General features: G+C 46.0%; 2 protein-coding genes and 1 pseudogene across 2 annotated transcripts; all 3 read right to left on the reverse strand.

Moving 5' to 3' along the window:
- Positions 1 to 206, reverse strand: part of LOC114041295 — a 4,030-nt pseudogene extending 3,824 nt beyond the window's left edge.
- A 60-nt stretch (positions 207 to 266) lies between these two features.
- LOC114041296 (testisin-like) lies at positions 267 to 4,420 on the reverse strand. Its single transcript, XM_027859675.1, has 5 exons — positions 4,364 to 4,420; positions 3,598 to 3,794; positions 2,457 to 2,740; positions 666 to 832; positions 267 to 482 (listed from the first exon to the last, which is right to left on the reverse strand). The coding sequence occupies exons 1-5, from the start codon at positions 4,418 to 4,420 to the stop codon at positions 267 to 269; spliced, it is 921 nt and encodes a 306-aa protein (XP_027715476.1).
- Positions 4,421 to 10,498: 6,078 nt separating this feature from the next.
- LOC114041297 (serine protease 27-like) lies at positions 10,499 to 14,457 on the reverse strand. Its single transcript, XM_027859676.1, is given in 9 exon segments — positions 10,499 to 10,729; positions 10,931 to 11,094; positions 11,993 to 11,996; positions 12,654 to 12,709; positions 12,712 to 12,790; positions 13,188 to 13,293; positions 13,410 to 13,569; positions 13,884 to 13,910; positions 14,400 to 14,457. Coding segments are annotated over 9 exon segments (885 nt in total).
- Between the last annotated feature and the right edge of the window lie 2,019 nt (positions 14,458 to 16,476).

The following is a 16,476-nucleotide window of genomic DNA, read 5'->3' on the forward strand; positions in this document are numbered from 1 at the left end:
AGAAATATGTGAGTACAGAGAGAACATCACAGTCTCCCTAGCTCCACAACCACTTCTTCCTGCTAGTCAGTACTTTGTGCCTTGCATGAAATCCCTCTCAATCCAGGACCTAGGGGGCTGCAAACACCCTTTGACTGGAGCAAACGAGAGACCTGAATTAATCTTTACCGAAGTGCCTGGCCCTGGAAGAGCCCTGTCGTCCCCATCTCAGGCCTCAGGTCACGGCCACACTTGTCAGACGTTAAGCAGACAACTTGGGAAGCAGGCTAGGACAGTTGTAGAGTGAGGAGGAAGAGAAGCTTAGAGGGCATTAAGCTGAAGGTGTTTGATTTAATTGTCCTTAAGATCCAGTCGGTGTGCACACTGACGTTGGTGAAGACACTAGGCCTGTAGGGTCTACCACAGCCATCTCCCCAGCTCACAATACCTGCTTGATGCCAGATACCTTTGACCTCACATGCCAAGGGGCCTCCAGAGTCACCCTGGGGGAAGATAGAGAAAGTGAGTCCCTCTAAAAGGGTAGTCATGGGAAAAGAGATTTCCTAGAGTGGAGGAAAGAGGTGAAGAGAGGCAGAATATGAGGGTCAGTAGTTGGCAATTGCTGTATCCAATTTAGGGACCCTAACAGAAATGTAAAGTGAAGGGCAACCAACGGCCCATCTTACATGACAGGCATCCTTCTTGCCCTCTTTAAAGCCAGCACATATCATATCATCATATATTCTGGATATAAAAGGAGGAAGTTTTGTTCCTATGTGATAGTACAGGTCACAGGTCTTTTGATCGATGAGAGGCAATTCCACCGCTTGTAGGTTCCAGGGTTTTCTCGGGTCTAGAGATTGGGTACAGGAAAGTTCATAGTTCGGGTCAGTGATGAAGGAGGGCAATATCAAGGCAGGTGACTCTCTGGTGGGGTGCCTAGGATCTGGATGGTAAGACCTTCATTGATGTTAACAAGTTTTTTTTTTTTTTGGCTATGCAATGGGTTTAAGTGACTTACCCAATGTTACGTAGCTAGGTAAGTGTCTGAAGTCAGATTTGAACTCAGGTCCTCCTGCCTCTCGGGCTGGTGCTCTATCCCCTCCGCCACCTAGGTGCCCCTTAACAAAAAATTTCAAAGGACCAAATGATTCAAAACACTAAATAAATCAATCTTTATTCATAGATTGTTCTAGAATGTGTATTTCAATCTTCCCTTTTATCATATGAGTTTTTCAGAAAGTCTGAGAATTCAGTCTGAAAATACTTCGAACTAAAAAGTGAAGCTATTCATTTGGATAAAGGCCAAACTCTTAGTGTACCATTTAAGGCTCATCCCAATGTGGTCCCACATCACCTTTCCATCCATATTTCAGCCTACTGCTATTCCCCAACATGAAGTCACTATTTCAGGTAGATTTGTTTCCTTAACCCTCCCATGATGAGCACATTCCCCTCCTCAATCTCTGCTCATGATGTTTTTCTGTCTAAAATTCTGCCTCTCCTCAGGGGCTAGACCAAATCTCATCTCTTCCAGGAGATTTCCTTGGCTTCTACAGCCCACAGGAACTTCCTCCTACAGTCCTTCCTGACTGTATCCCTTCCTTGGTATTCATCATACGCTGCCTGGCATTGCTTTTTAAATTTTCACATGATTATGTCTCCCCTCCCTAATGAGATTTTGAGATTCTTGAGGAAGAATTTGTTTTATAAGTCTTTCTGTGTCTCAGAAACTTTTGAACACTTGAGCAAATATTAATTGAATGGCAAAAGAATGTAGTCTGTTGTGAGTCAGAAGGCATTACAGAGGGTTTCCATTCCCCTTCCTGACCTATGTATAGTCCAGTTTAGTCAGACTTCATTCTGAATGCAGGGGAAATATGACATCTTCTCTTAAAACTGTTTTGTAACAGCAGCTGGGGCATAGCTTCCTCCTCTCTCCTCCTTTTTTGACTGTTTCATACCTTCCTTATGCTGAACCTGGCAATTACGTGTTTTGGTTATGCTGATCTGTCCTCCAGTTCCTGCTGGGCTCCAGTGGTAGGGAGGTCACATCATGGAGTGACAAGAGCACTGGACTAAGGAAGGAATCAGAAGCCCTCTGTTTGAGTCCTGACTCTTTGCCTTTACAAGCTTTGGGACTCTGGTTTGCTCATCTGTAAAATAGGGAGGGTCATACCTGTCTCTTTTACTTATTGCAGGCTCAAATGAACTGAAGGCTATGTGGGTACTTTGTAAACTTTGTAAAAATGCTGTACAAATGTAATGCCACATCATTATTAGGGACAAAAAGAAATGGAATAAGTAGAGCATGTGGACAAAGGGTGGGAGGAAACACATAAGCAATTACAATTGAGGCTTGCAGTTTTGCTTCTATGTGGTTGAGCTGCCTGGGGAGGCAGCTGCAGGCAACCCAGGTGTCTAGAGCCTGGCAAATAGTTTTATCAAATGCCCATTGTCCTCTTACCCATCCTTACATTCATGTTCTTTTATTCTTCCCCAACCTGTCACCCAGCACATGGTCACATTTTCAAACTGTGTCGTGGACGTTGGAAGACAAATAGGAAGGATGCTCCTCTTGAAGCGGATTGGTGACTGCAGCTTGGCCAGAGCGATGTCTTTGGGAGGCCCCCCAAAGTAGAAGGGATGCAAGATGATTTCGGTCACCCGTCGGGAATGCAAATAGCTAAAGCTTAATTTGTGTGGCTTAATTGTACGGGAGCCCAGTTGAACTTTCCAAGCCCCGGGATCGTGAGCGTTTCTGGGGAGAAGGAGGGAAGCAGAATTGTCTCAGAGGCAGCTGAGTTTTTGGGTTTTGGGGGTGAATGTTCCTGTTATCTTAGAATTGCTTCTAGTCGCTGAGGGTGTGGACACAGGCTAAGTAACAGTCAGAGACAGTATAATCCTGGGCCTCCTGAGGTTTTTCTTAGTGTGGGTGAGAATGTGTGACCTTATATTTAGGAATGACCTGTTGTCATTTGAGGTACTTGGCAGACTCCTACACCGAATTTTTCCTCTACATGTATTCCAAGATGCCTAAAAATTCCACCATTAAAGATTTATTTCTTTGCATCTAAAAAGGGCTTTTTTTTTTTGGCTCTTCAGTGGTTCTAAGTAGAAATGCAAATGTGTGTGTGTTGAGGGAATGACTTAACTTTCCTAGGGATGGGGGGACAGCCAGTGGAGAGTAAGCTTCTCCAGGAATTTGAGCCAGTTCTGTAATGGACTAGGTCCAGGAAGGGGACAGGCGGACAGAAAGGAAGTTAGAAGGACTTAGATTCCAAAGACAGTTCCTTCCCCATTTGTGAAGGTAGCCCTGTTTGTATGACAGTTTCTCCAGGACCTTTTTTAACTCAGTTGGTAAGTCAGGTGTCCAAAATCCCTCAGGGCCCTTCTAAGGACTGAGAAAAGACTGGGGAACAGAGGGTTTGGGCCAGGGGTGGAGGTTAGGTCCAGACAGGGGAAGGTAAATGGGCTAGGGATTGGGCCCTAATGTTGACTCTGCTTCCCCATCCAACTATACCCTTAAGAAATAGGGGTCCAAGGACTCCCTGGTACCTCCCTGTTCACTTTGGGTCCTTTCACACCCTCCAGACCCTGCTTAGATCAGGCACTCACTGTTGGAAGCAATGAGCAGCTGTCATCACCCAGCTGGAGTGGATGAGGGTGACCCTGCACCAGTGGTGGGTCTTATACTTCAGGCTTGCCTGCCATGGCCACTGTATTAGGGTAGTTTCCTGGCCCCCGAGGATTCGTCCTTGAGTCAGAGTTTTTCCACAGACTTGGATAAAAGGAAAAGAGATCGTGCAAAGGGACTCAGGAATCCTGTCTGTGATTGTTCCAGGTTCCTGACTAGCCCCTCCGTCTCCATTTTGAGCATCAAGATGCCCTGGCCTTTGCTGCTTCCTTTCCTCCCTTAGGACCATCTTTTCCTCCATCTCTGAGAACTTGGGCTTTTGGTCCCTAGTCTGGATTTCTTACCTTTACTCAGGTCAGACCATTGAATACCTGCAGGGAGAGGGTAGGGAGGACTGAACTCTGAGGGAGCATGATGCTCTGCATTTTAGTACTCCTATGGATTGCCTCCTCCCTGGCCTCGACTCCATCCCTGCCCTCATCCACCCTTCCCCCATGCATATAACATGCACCTACCCTTGGCCTGAACTCTATCTCTGCCCTCATCCACCCCTCCCCCATGCATGTAACATGCACCTACCCCTGGCCTAGACCCCATCCCTGCACTTACCCCTCTCCATGGACCCATCCCTGCTGAACTACCCCTCTTCACCTCACCTGTAACATGCATACACCCATGGCCATAGTCCATCCCTCTCCCATGTATGTACCCCCCATCCCTGCAAAAGACCCCCCTGCTCCGCCTCACTCTGTCCCCGGCCCTCAGAAGCAGGGGCAGCAGGAGGAGTAGGCTGACCCAGCCCATGCTCTTCTAGCTTTGGGGCCCCTGCCCTCAGGAGGCTCCTAGTCTCTGCCCAAGCTGGGAAGCTGTTGGAGATCGTGGGGCCTGGGCTTTTTTTCTCTGCTTCCTCTCCTCATCTCCCCACAGCAGGGCCCAGGGGGCAGAGTGGAGGAGGCTGGCGCCTTCCTGGTGTTGGGGATAGGGATTGTGGGAGGAGGGCTGCGGGGGAGCAGTGCCCTCACCCAAGCCCCAGTCCCTTCCCCTTCCTCCTTCCTGTCCTCACCTCACTGCATCCCGCAATGGCCTTTGTCTATCTGGTGTGGTGGCCAGGGCTAGCGGAGCCCACTGAGGCAGGGTCTTCATGAGTCAGAGACAGCAGTCTGGGACAGAATTCAGAAAGAGCACACCTCAGCAGAAGCCCCTTAGAAAGGAGAAAGAGAGAGAGAGAGACAGAGACAGAGAGAGACAGAGACAGAGAGACAGAGAGAGAGACAGAGAGAGAGACACACACAGAGAGAGAGAGATAGACAGAGAGAGAGAGACAGAGAGAGACAGAGACAGAGAGAGAGACAGAGAGAGAGACAGAGAGACAGAGACAGAGAAAGAGACAGAGAGAGAGACAGATAGACAGAGACAGAGAGAGACAGAGAGACAGACAGAGACAGACAGAGACAGAGAGAGACACAGAGACAGATAGAGAGACACAGAGAGACAGAGAGAGAGACAGAGACAGAGAGAAAGACACACACACACAAACAGAGAGAGACAGAGAGATAACGAGACAGAGAGAAAGAAACAGAGAGAGGGGTACACAAATATAGAGAGAAACAAACAGAGAAGCCAGAGATAAAGTGGGAAAAGAGTCAGGTGGGGAACTAGTGGATCCCTCTCCTTGCTATAATTAAGATTTGGTCTCTGATTAATTCCCTGTGGGAGACATTAGGATGGCAGAGCAGAAGTAGGGGGCATGTGGCCTGCCTGGGTAAAGCCCTTGTCAGCCTCAACCTTCACACTCCATGCCTCCCCTACCCCTTCTTCCCTCCCTCTAAAACAGGCCCTTTCAGGCCTAATTCAGAAAAGACCTTCTGCTGCTTCCCTCAATCCACTGCTCCGCTCAGGATGGGAGGATAAGACCCTTCCTTTTATTGTTCATTTTGACCTTGTAAACTTTGTAAGATGGGGCCAGTGACATGAAATTTGAGCCCAAACCTCGAGGAAAGCTAGGGATTCTAGGATATGGAGTTAAGGAGTGAGTGAATTTCAGGCATGGGACAAGGCCAGTGTGAGGGCAGAGGGGGCAAGAGATGGAAAGCTGAGATTGGGCAACAGCAAAGAAGCCAGTTTGGCTGGAATGTAGAGCATGTGAAGGGCAATATAAAATAAGGTGATGAAAGTAAGTTTGAGCAAGATTGGGAAAGTCTTTACATGCCAAGCTGAGGAACTGATATCTGATCCTATTGGCATTAGGGAACCAGTAACCTTGGATCTATGGACAGATTCCAGGAAGTCAGTAAACTTGCATAATAAAACAAAACAAAAAGTATAACTGTATTTCAGTACAATGGATTTCCTTTGTAATTTGATGTATTTTAATTTCATTCATTTAAAAACATAATTCTGAAAAAAGGGTCCAAAGGAGTGCAGGACACACACACACACACAGGTACCCTACAGCTTCCTGAAGCCTATGGAGGTAACAATATCAGATGCCTGCTTTGGAAAGATCACTTTGGCAACTGTGTGGAGGATGGTTTGGAGTGAGGAGAGACTGGAAGCCAGAAGTATGGTTAGGACGCTTTCCCAACTACACAGGCAAGTGGGGATAAGGTACTGAACTGGACATAGGAGTGTAGAGAAGGGGACAGGAGTGAGAAGTTGAAGGATCATGGTGGAACAGCACAAATAACCACAACATCAGCTGTCTTGTGCCCATCACCATGCTGCTGGCATGGGTGAGGTGCCCCAGAGAGGTAACGCCACTTGCTACACATTCAGAAGAGTCAAAGGAAGAGCTGGAGGAGAGCAAAAACTTCCTCTCCTTTATAAATGACACAATGCCTCAGCCCACTGCTGCTATGGTGAGGCATAGGCATCAGGGTCAGAGGGGAGAGGAACCAAATGGTCACTCAGGGTTTGTAGCTTTATCCTGAAATACTAGTCCCTTCTGTGTTGAGCCACAAGGGTCCCTGGAAGTTGCCAGGTTCATTCCCTCTTCCCCTACCCCCTAGGCATACTCCATGGGGTGAATGCGAATCCAGCTTCCTATACAACGGGATAATAGATTAAAACTGAAAGAGACCTTAGAAGTCATCTGGTGCAAGCCTTTCATTTTATAGATAGGGAAACTGAGACCCAAGGAGTTTAAATGATTTGTCCGAGGTCGCACTGAGAGTAAGTAACACAGTGAAGATTCAAACCTGGGTAGAAGAGGTAATTGATTGACTATAGGGCTTAGGAGAGAGGAAAGGGTTGAATCTTTGAATCAGGGTGATTAGAAGCCCTCAACAGAAACCAGGACTTTTATTTCTTTATTTAAATCCTTATTGATGCCCCCCCCTTTTTTGTATCACTTCCATTTCAATATATCCTTCCTGCCTTCCTTTCCCACAGAATTATCCTTTATAACAAGAATGGTGCAATAGCACCCTTTTCCCTTTTTTGGTTAAAAACAGTTCATTTTAATACCAAAAGTTTCTTTAAAAAATTTTGTCTCTATCTTTTCCTTATTTATCTCTCCCTTTCCCACTCGAAGAGACTCAACTCTTATGACAAATAATACATTAAAAAAAAAGAATAAAGAAAAAGAGGAAAAACCCCAGTAAAACAGGTCAATGCATCAAAAAAATCTGACAATATATGCAATGTTCCACACACCTGAAAAAAGTGATAATTTTGTTTCGTCTTTGCTTCTTTCCTCAATTTCTTTTTCATGCTATTGTTACAACTAACATTTCTAGCACCATCCCAAACAATAGTGGTAATAAGGATATCCTTGCTTCACCCTATGATTTTATTGGAAAGACATTAATCTCCATTACAGATCATATTTTCTGTGTTTCTTTTCCTCCTGGTCCCCTATCCCTTCTCTGAAGGTGCTCAGTCTCCTAACTTGACCCTTTATCTTCTGACAGCCCTCCCTTGACAGTATCCAGTCTCCTGGTTCTTTTCCCCACCCACAATCCCATCCAACTTGTTCTCAGATAAAGTTTAACTAAGCAACCCAACAAGAATTTTAGTGGATTACCTAATGAATGTAGTACATAACTGCAGCAATGTCCTACTCACTGAGGAGCAGGTGCTTATTACCCATCTGGATTCCTGAATCTTTAGGAGCCCAAGAAGACCAGAAATTCTGGGCTGTAGACTTAGGGTCAAATCTATGATAAAGGGAACTGGGTCTCTGATAATAGTTGGTGATTTGGGGGCCTTTTAAAGAGGGCAGAGGCAAAACTTTGTGTCTTCCAGCCTTCCAGGGTTTGAGCAGAGAAGTCATTGAGGGAGGATCTGACCAGAGGAGCTTTGGGCTCCACAGCACTAGCCCATGAAGGTAAACTAAATTATCTTTGCCAAAGCTGATAGCCTTGGAGGAAGCCTTGGCCCTTTAGCTGGGCTACAGCCACACTCACCACATACCCATTGAGATCACTCCCAGGAAAAGAGAGAATGGGGCAGCAGAAGAGAGGGAAAGAAGAGGATCCCAAAGAGGCCCATGGCAGAGGTGCTTGAATCATTCTCTTTAATGTATTTTTGGACCTTTCCAATAGATCAATCAATCCAATACTGTCAGGGTAGAGACTTGGGTATTTGGGAATCATATTTCATAATACCAACTCATAATCTTATCATGGAGCCAGATATCCTTGACCTTATACACTAAGACCCCTCCCTTCTTCCACCTCTATCCCTCAGTCACTTTGAGGATAAGAGGAGGCCAAAGGACTGCTCATGGGAAAACATAGTCCTTGGTGAAGGGATGGAAAGTCTAGGGAAAGGCACATAGTGGGGATTCCTGGATTGAATCTAAGGTATGGGGCAAGTGTAGATGCTTGAGGTCAGTGAGGAGGTTTTGGGAAGATAGACATATCTAGGTTCATTGTGAGGTATGGGTAGATGGGGATGCCCCTCCCCTCCAGCTACTTCTTACATGGATGATCCTATTTCTAACAAGAGCAATGTAATTGCTTCATTATAATGTTTACACAAGTGTAAACCTCGTGATAAAGTAGTAGGTGACAAGATGCTGAAAGTGAAGGAATGAATGAGGGCACCTTTGTAAATGCTTCTGAGTTGTGATATTCTAACTCTTCCTTTAGGATATTTATTTTGCAAGCCATAGGTGGCATGTGATCAACCATCTGATATACAGACCAAGTGAGAGAATTAGTATCAGTCCACATATTAAGTGTCAATAAAGCTTAATGTCTTTCTTCTGCCAAACTCAGCCCAGCTCATCCTAGAGCTGGATGGGAGCTGCCCTTTCAAGTGTCCCCGACTACTCCCACTAAGCCTATATTAGTCCCTGCTGCCACTGTTGCCCAGTCTCCGCAGAGAGGGAGACAGGAAGTAGATTGGGACTGTCACCAGCAACATAGAATATCCTTTACTGGAGAACAACTTTGAGGGGAACAGGGGAAATCTTTAGGCTCAGTGGTACGGTGGACAGAGCTTTCTCCAACTTTGGAATCAAAGGACCTGGATTAAAATCCAGGAGTTTTATACATAATAGATGTATAACAAATGATTGACGAATGAAACTCAACTGGAACCAGGGTACCTACAGACAAGAGTGATGTCATAAATGTGGCAGGTAATTAGGGACTGGAGTGCAGCAAATCTCTGAATCCAAGACACCCAGCTGGCCTAGAAATCACATGGTCAGAATAGAAAAGGTCAGATAATGGTGAAGTAGAAGCCACAATGTGGAAAGAGGTATTTGTTTAAGTTGGCACAGACTGAGTTGAACGGTTCCCTGGAGACCTTTGGTTCCTGTACACCAGTCAGGGCTCTCCTGCAGTTAGTTCTTCCACTGATCTGCTGAGATTATCAGTAGGGTCTGGCTGAGGGGAATTCTTCAAATGCTCTCCATATTTCACACCTCAGTCAAGCCTATCTTCTCACTGTCCTTAGCACCTGCCATGCATCCTGACTTCCCCATCTTTTCATCTATGCCAACTTTGTCCCTTTTTCAGCTCTTTATCCTGGGAGGACCTGCTTATGTCCAATCTCTTCCATATTGCCTTGTCCTATAGTCGTGTCCATAGTCATCTTCCTTGCCATTTCTAGCTTTCCACCTTTGCTCTCAAGAAAAAGGATCAGGTCACAGCTGGCGTGCTGTGTCTGGAGCAGGGTGAGAATGAAGTGAATGGAAGAGGGAAAAGCTCAGTCCTTACTAAGCTTCCATCCCTCCATGGTGGAAAGGGAAGAAGAGGGACCAAGTTTCTACCTCACTCCCTCACTTCCTCCTTGATTACTCCCCACCCCCTGTAGCTACACATGTGGTATTTTTGCCCCTGTGTATTTTCCAACTCCACTGCCAAAGGCTCACATGAGGGTTTTATCTTTGCAGTTAGATCAATTCTCTTGCCTCTAGAACAAGGCCCATTTGAAACTATTTTTGAAGGAAACTATTTCCCTAAATGAAATCCTAGGTCACCTTGTAAAAGACCCCAAGTTCCAATACTCTTGCTTGGCCATCACACAGCCTTGACTTAGACTCCCCTCCCAAAATTCCCACCATTACACCTGGCTTTCTCCTCAGGCTTGAGAATTCCCTCAAGTTCTGTCCCTATACCTACCAGGAAATTGTCATCAGTATAATCAATGTTGAAATCAATAACATTTTATTGCCATTGTAAGCCACTCTCCAAAAGGACCTCTTGGCAGAAAGACAAATGGTCCTGACAATCTCCCCATCCCTACCTTCTCTTGTACCACTTATTTCTCTGAACCTGGTATGTGTTTCCCCATCCCAGGAAATAGGGACCCTTATATATCCTTTCAAGTGAGTAAAGGAGGTAAGAGCCCTGAATACGGCTGTCTTAGCCAAGTACTGTACTTAGCTGTACTTTGCCAAGCCTCAAGGAGGAAAAACTAAAAATGTGCTCAGAAGAGCTCTAGAAGAGCTTGGGGTAGAAGCAAGGCAAGGAGAATGAACTTGAATGGACTCAGGGTGGTGGTGCTGCTGATTATTTTCTCAACCCAGGCACTGTAGAGGGCAACACTGGTGAAAGTCTTGGTCTTAATTCCTGCCATACAGCCACGGTCCCAATTCATGATCCCAAACTGATAATAGATATCCTGAATGCGACATATTAGGGGGCCACCTTGATCACCCTGGAGAAAGAAGAAAGGCCAGTGAGGAAGAAATTAGTGGTGGTGAGACTTCTAGGTCTATGAAATAGGGAAGCTTAGGTCCAGTGTGAATTCTTAGGGATGGTAAGACCTGGGTCCAGTGTAGGATACTGGGGATGCTTGGGTTTCTTTGGGGTCATTAGGCAAACAGCGATGACTGAGTTTTATTGGGCTGTCTCTTACCACACATCTTTCAGCTGGATATAATGGCATGAGTATACAAAGTTCATCATTGCGGTAGGTTTCAGAGTCTGAGAATTGTCCCAGGGGACCTTGGACGTTTTCACACCTATCTAAGTCAGTAATTTTCACTCTTCCCTCCCGAAGTTCCATGGAACCTTCTAGGGCTAAAGAAACATGACAAAAAGACATTAGTATTAAAGTAAGGGACATTGAGAAGTAACAAACAGGCTGTTGTCAATTCTTGTATAGCTTAATGGTCCCATCTTGATTGGTGCTCATCACTAAGGAGTACAGAGTGGCCTAGATAGCCATGCCTCCTGGCCTCCCCACATCTGCTCTTGTGGCACCCACTCAGCCACCTTTCCATTTTTTTTTTATGCTGGGAGTCCCAGCTTCTTCCATGTTGCTTTCCTCTATAGACTTCCCCTAAATCCAGGAAAACAAAACAAAACAAAACAAAACTAAGTATGTTCCTTTGTAGCTCTTGTCTTTTGTATGGGTTTGCCTGAGGTTCTGGGAATAGAATATCACAGACAAAGCAGTGAAATCACAGAATAGAAGTCTGCATGCCACATCCTGGCATTCAAGACCCTTCTCAGTCAGCTTCCATTCCACCTTTCCATTCCTCTGCTCCAATATGTCAAGTCCATCTACTCACTGTCCCTATGCTTCTTGGCCCACCTTTGCTCATACTGTGCCCACTTTGCCACCTCTCCATCTCTCTATCTTGGGAATTGCGGCTTCAGTCCAATCCCTTCTATAGCTCTGCACAGGGTGATCTCTCTCCTTAGAATTTACTGCTGATATCCCTTCTATTCTAAGCCACTTTTGGTATAAGGAATCCTACCTAATATTGCTACCAAATGTTCATATCTAGTCTCCACAGTGAAGTGGAAGCTTAATGGTGGCAAGGCTTGTTTCTTATATCTCTTTGTACTGAGTATCTTGCACAGTGCTGGAAGGTGGCATCCTTTCTAGATAAGAATCATGGATACCATTTTTAAGTTTGCAGAGGACTTTCTATGCACTATAGAGAACTGTCCTGATGTAATGCCAAAGTGCTCGACTGAATCCAGAAGAAAAAGGTTCAGGTATGTTTAAAGGCACACCTGCCTTTGACAATCCTGATTCTAGATTTAGAGTTGAAAGAGAACTTATAGGTAACTGAATACAACCCCCTTATTTTTACAAATGAGGAAACTGAGGCCCTGAGAAGTTAGGTGACTTGCCCAAGATCACATGGCTAACAAGTGGCTGAGACAAGATTCGAATCCAGGTCTTTCTGACTTCAAGTCCAACACTCTACCCATTATACCATGTTGCCACTTATTTGCTGTGTGACTGGGAAAATCACTTAATCTCTCTCTGAGCCTCAGTTATTTTCATCTGTAAAGTGGGCATCCTAATAGCACCTACCTCACAGGGCTGGTGTAAGGATCGAATGAGAAAATTCATATAACATTCTTTACAAACCTTAAAACATTATACGAACATGAATTCGTTGTCTCACTTGAGCATCAATCACATCGTATAGTTACTGCTGGTATTATCCCCCTATGAGGTAGGTACTCTAGGAATAATTATCCCCATTTTACAGAAGAGTAAACAGAGGCTTAGAGAGGTTGTGACTTGCCCATGGTGACATAAGTACTAGGGTTAGCCACTGAACCCAAGTTTTCCTTCCATGAGGCTTCTCTCTCCAATGTATTGACTCTCTTCCCACCAGTCTGCAAAACACCAGTTTGACTTGAACTGACTTCCTTCTCCAAAGTCCCTGATTTCTTGGGATGGGGATGATGCTTTGAAATTTTGTCTAAGAAGTATTGTTCTTGCAGTTTCTCTTAGGGTCCAGGGAATAAACTAAAGAGTAAAGAAATAAATGAGATCTGTCACCCGAGCAGCGTTTGGGAGCAAAAGAGGGAATGGCTGGTGCTAGCAAGCAGTGGAAATCCAAGGCCCTTCCAGATCGATGGCAGTGGGTTTGGCCTACCTATTGAGGGAGATGCAGCCAACTTTTCAGTGGTGTCATCCAAGTACACAGTCCTAACACCCTTAGATAAGACTTACCTTGAGATTCTCCGAGTTTTCCCCATCCTGTTATCCAGCACTGTCTGATTAATTTCAATTCCCAGGGTCCTAGTGGGAGGCAGACAGGTGAAATATGTCTTCGGTATGGGATTGGTTGGCTCAGCTTTACTACGGCAATGTCCCCAAACTGGTAAGGAACATAGTCAGGCCTAACGTAGATTTTCGTTACCCTGGGGAAATATTCTCGGTGCTGTAGAAATGTGGGCATGAAACGAGTGGTTGGGTAGGCATAGACAGAACCAATCATCACACTGTAATCCCCAGTGTTATTGGACCTGGTAGAAAGAGAGCAGATACCCGATGGCCTTAAAGTCAGCAGAGGCCCTCCATTGGTGACCCCTATGGGTCCATCTTGACTTTTCCCCAGCCCCATCCCTAAGAAATCACTCACAATCTGAAGCAGCTGGCAGCTGTTATTATCCATTCAGGCTGGATTAGGGTAGCACCACACCAGTGCTTGCCCTTATACCGTAGGCTAGCTTGCCATGGCCAACGTCCACGCCGGGGTTCTATAGTGAAATCCCGGGGTCTGAGCTTTGGACGTCCACATACTGTGGGGGGAAGTAAAGGTCTCCTAAGAACAGGCCACCAGTCCTGCCCCACTGCTTTCTAATTCCCAGCCAACCTCCCCCTGAAGAGCTTGACATTCTGGCTCTGTTTTTAGTTAGTAGGTCATGCCCATACCAAGGACTAGGCCTCCCTTTCTTCTGAGGCCCCTAGCTTCCTACTCCTACATCCCACTTCCTCATGTCCCTTACCTGATACCTGTTCCATTGCCAGGATAGCTGCCCCTTTACTCTCCTCCCTCCATCTAGCTAGTTTCTTTATTTTCCAAAATTTTAGACTTCTGGACCCCAAGTCTTACCTTCATACATATCTTTATCTCGTTCATCTAGCAGAGGGGCAAGGGAGAGAAGGGAAAGTTATTGGCCACAGACTTGTCTCAGCAATAAATCATGTGTGTGTGTGTGTGTGTGTGTGTGTGTGTGTGTGTCTGTCTGTCTGTCTGTCTGTGTGATTTATATTGGGAATTGAGTCCTTCCCTCCTCAAACTTTGGGGGGAGGTTTACTGCTGCCCTGAGCTCTGCCCCTCTACACTTGAGGGGTCACCGCTGCCCCGAGCTCTGCCCCCTTTATTTGGGGGGTCACCGCTGCCCCGAGCTCTGCCCCCTTCACTTGAGGGGTCACCACTGCCCTGAGCTCTGCCCCTTTCACTTGGGGGGTCACCGCTGCCCTGAGCTCTGCCCCTTTCACTTGGGGGGTCACCGCTGCCCTGAGCTCTGCCCCCTTCACTTGAGGGGTCACCACTGCCCTGAGCTCTGCCCCTTTCACTGGGGGGTCACCGCTGCCCTCAGCTCTGCCCCTGGCCGTCCCTGCTCACAGGCGTGGTCAGTCTGTAGCAGCAGGGGCAACAGGAGGGCCAGGAGGGCCCAGGCCATCTTGTCCTCTGCCTGGCTCTGGGGGCTGCTCTCCCCTCTCCTTCCCTCAGCTCTGGGCAGCTCTCTAGCTCCCCCTGCAGGCATGGAAGCCTGGAGCCCAGTGTGGGGGTGGGGTGGGGGCAGGAGCCTACCTGCTGTCTTGGGGCCCTGCCAGGCAGCGAACATCCCTCTCCAGCCAGACCGGCCTCCGTCTGTGCTCTGGGCTGAGGCAGGGGGCTGACCCCAAAGATCTGACCCCAGTGCACTGGGGCCTCAGTGCTGGTCCCCAGCCTTCCTGGCTCAGTGGCCCAAGTTTAGACCCCAAACCTCTTCCAGCAAAGGTTTTCTACCTCCCTGTCCTGTTAGGGTCAGGCAGGGCCTTGGCCTTTTTTGCATCCCAACCCCTGGGTGGTGGCTTGGGCAGTTGGCAGCACCTGGTTCTCCCCAGGAGCATGCTGGTAAATGTTTCATGGTGCCACATGTTTAATTTCCAACATTTTCTCAAGTCGAGACAATCAACAGAACAGTCCAGCCCTGATTTCCAGGGTGTAACAATCAGCTCTTCCAAGCAGAACTGAGCTGTTTCCAGTGTGCTCCTGAGTCATTGCTGCTTGAGCTGGGCTTTTCAGCATGTTGAGATGGAGGAGAGGCATTAGGGGTGCCATGGGTAAATTTATGCAAATCTGCAGAGGTAGGAGAGGGTAGGAGAAGATTGGCAAGGACAAGCAGTCCAGAATGGCTGGACCGCAATATCTATTAAGATGCCTTATATCAAGCAAAGCTGGAAAATAGGCTGGAGCCAGACTGGAGAATTCTTGATTACTAGGATAAACTATCTTATTTAAAAAAAATATGTCATTTTATGTTTTGTATATTCTATTCTATCTTATAATATGTTATATTTTATTATATATCATGTTATATTACGTTACATTATGTTACATTATTATATTATATTACATTATATTATATTATATCCACATTTCACCCTAGACTGGCAGTTCACAGACAAGACTCTTAAACTGATCAGCATGGGAACTTTGACCTGCTCTACTTCTGACCTGGGCAGATTTGCCCCTCCTCGGGCCACCTGGTTGCCTCTGTCCCCAAGGCTTCACCATACTGAAGACAAACTTAGTGCAGACAAGTAATCAGCTTAGCTCACTATAGCTCAGAAGTCCCAACCTCTAAAGATTCACCAATCTTAGTTTCCCTTAGTAGCTGAGATTACAAATGTGTACCACCATGCCTGGTTGTTTTATTTTTCAAAAAAGTTTTATTGATGCCTTTGGTTTGCACTTTATAATAATTTTTGGTTATGTCTCCACTAACCCCACTTCTCCCCAAACCCTTTCCCACAGAACTGAACTCTGCTTTATAACAAAGAAAAGCAGAAGAAACAACTGATCTGGTGACAATGACTTAGAACTCAGGTTCCTTTTAGTGTGCCTTTTTATTTCTATTATTATAGTCACTGTGTATGTTCTTCTGCTGGTTGTTTTCTCATTTCTCACCTGGCTGCACTACTTTGAGACTTCTCTGATTGACTTCTCCACTATGCTCCAAGAAGCTCATTATTGGGATAGCTTCTTCATTCTGGTAGATTCCGTCAACATTAGGACTTTACTTCATCACTTCCCTCTATCCCTCTGACTGGAGGGTGGGACCATGAACTCTAAACTTTTATTTATGGAGAGAGCTTAGCTCAGACATCTCATTTCTCAGGGTGCTTCACTACTTTGGGACTGACCAACTTCTCTACCATTCCCCCAAGTCAGGTACCTTCTCCTCCTCCATCTCTTCTTTCCCTTTTCAGCCTCCTTTGGTGATTTGTCTTCCCTCATTAGATTGCAAGCTCCTTGAGGGCAAGGACTGTTTTTTTCCCCTTTATTTGTATCCCTAGCATTTAGCACAGTGCCTGGCACATAGTAGGTACTTAATAAATGCTTATTGACTGATTGATTGGTTCTGCTTATTTTTACTCTATCAGTTTATATCAGTCTTCCCATATTTCTTCGAATTTTTCACATAAATAATTTT

Source organism: Vombatus ursinus, unplaced genomic scaffold, assembly GCF_900497805.2.
Source record: "Vombatus ursinus unplaced genomic scaffold, bare-nosed wombat genome assembly UNPS02014171.1, whole genome shotgun sequence".
Lineage (NCBI taxonomy): Eukaryota > Metazoa > Chordata > Mammalia > Diprotodontia > Vombatidae > Vombatus > Vombatus ursinus.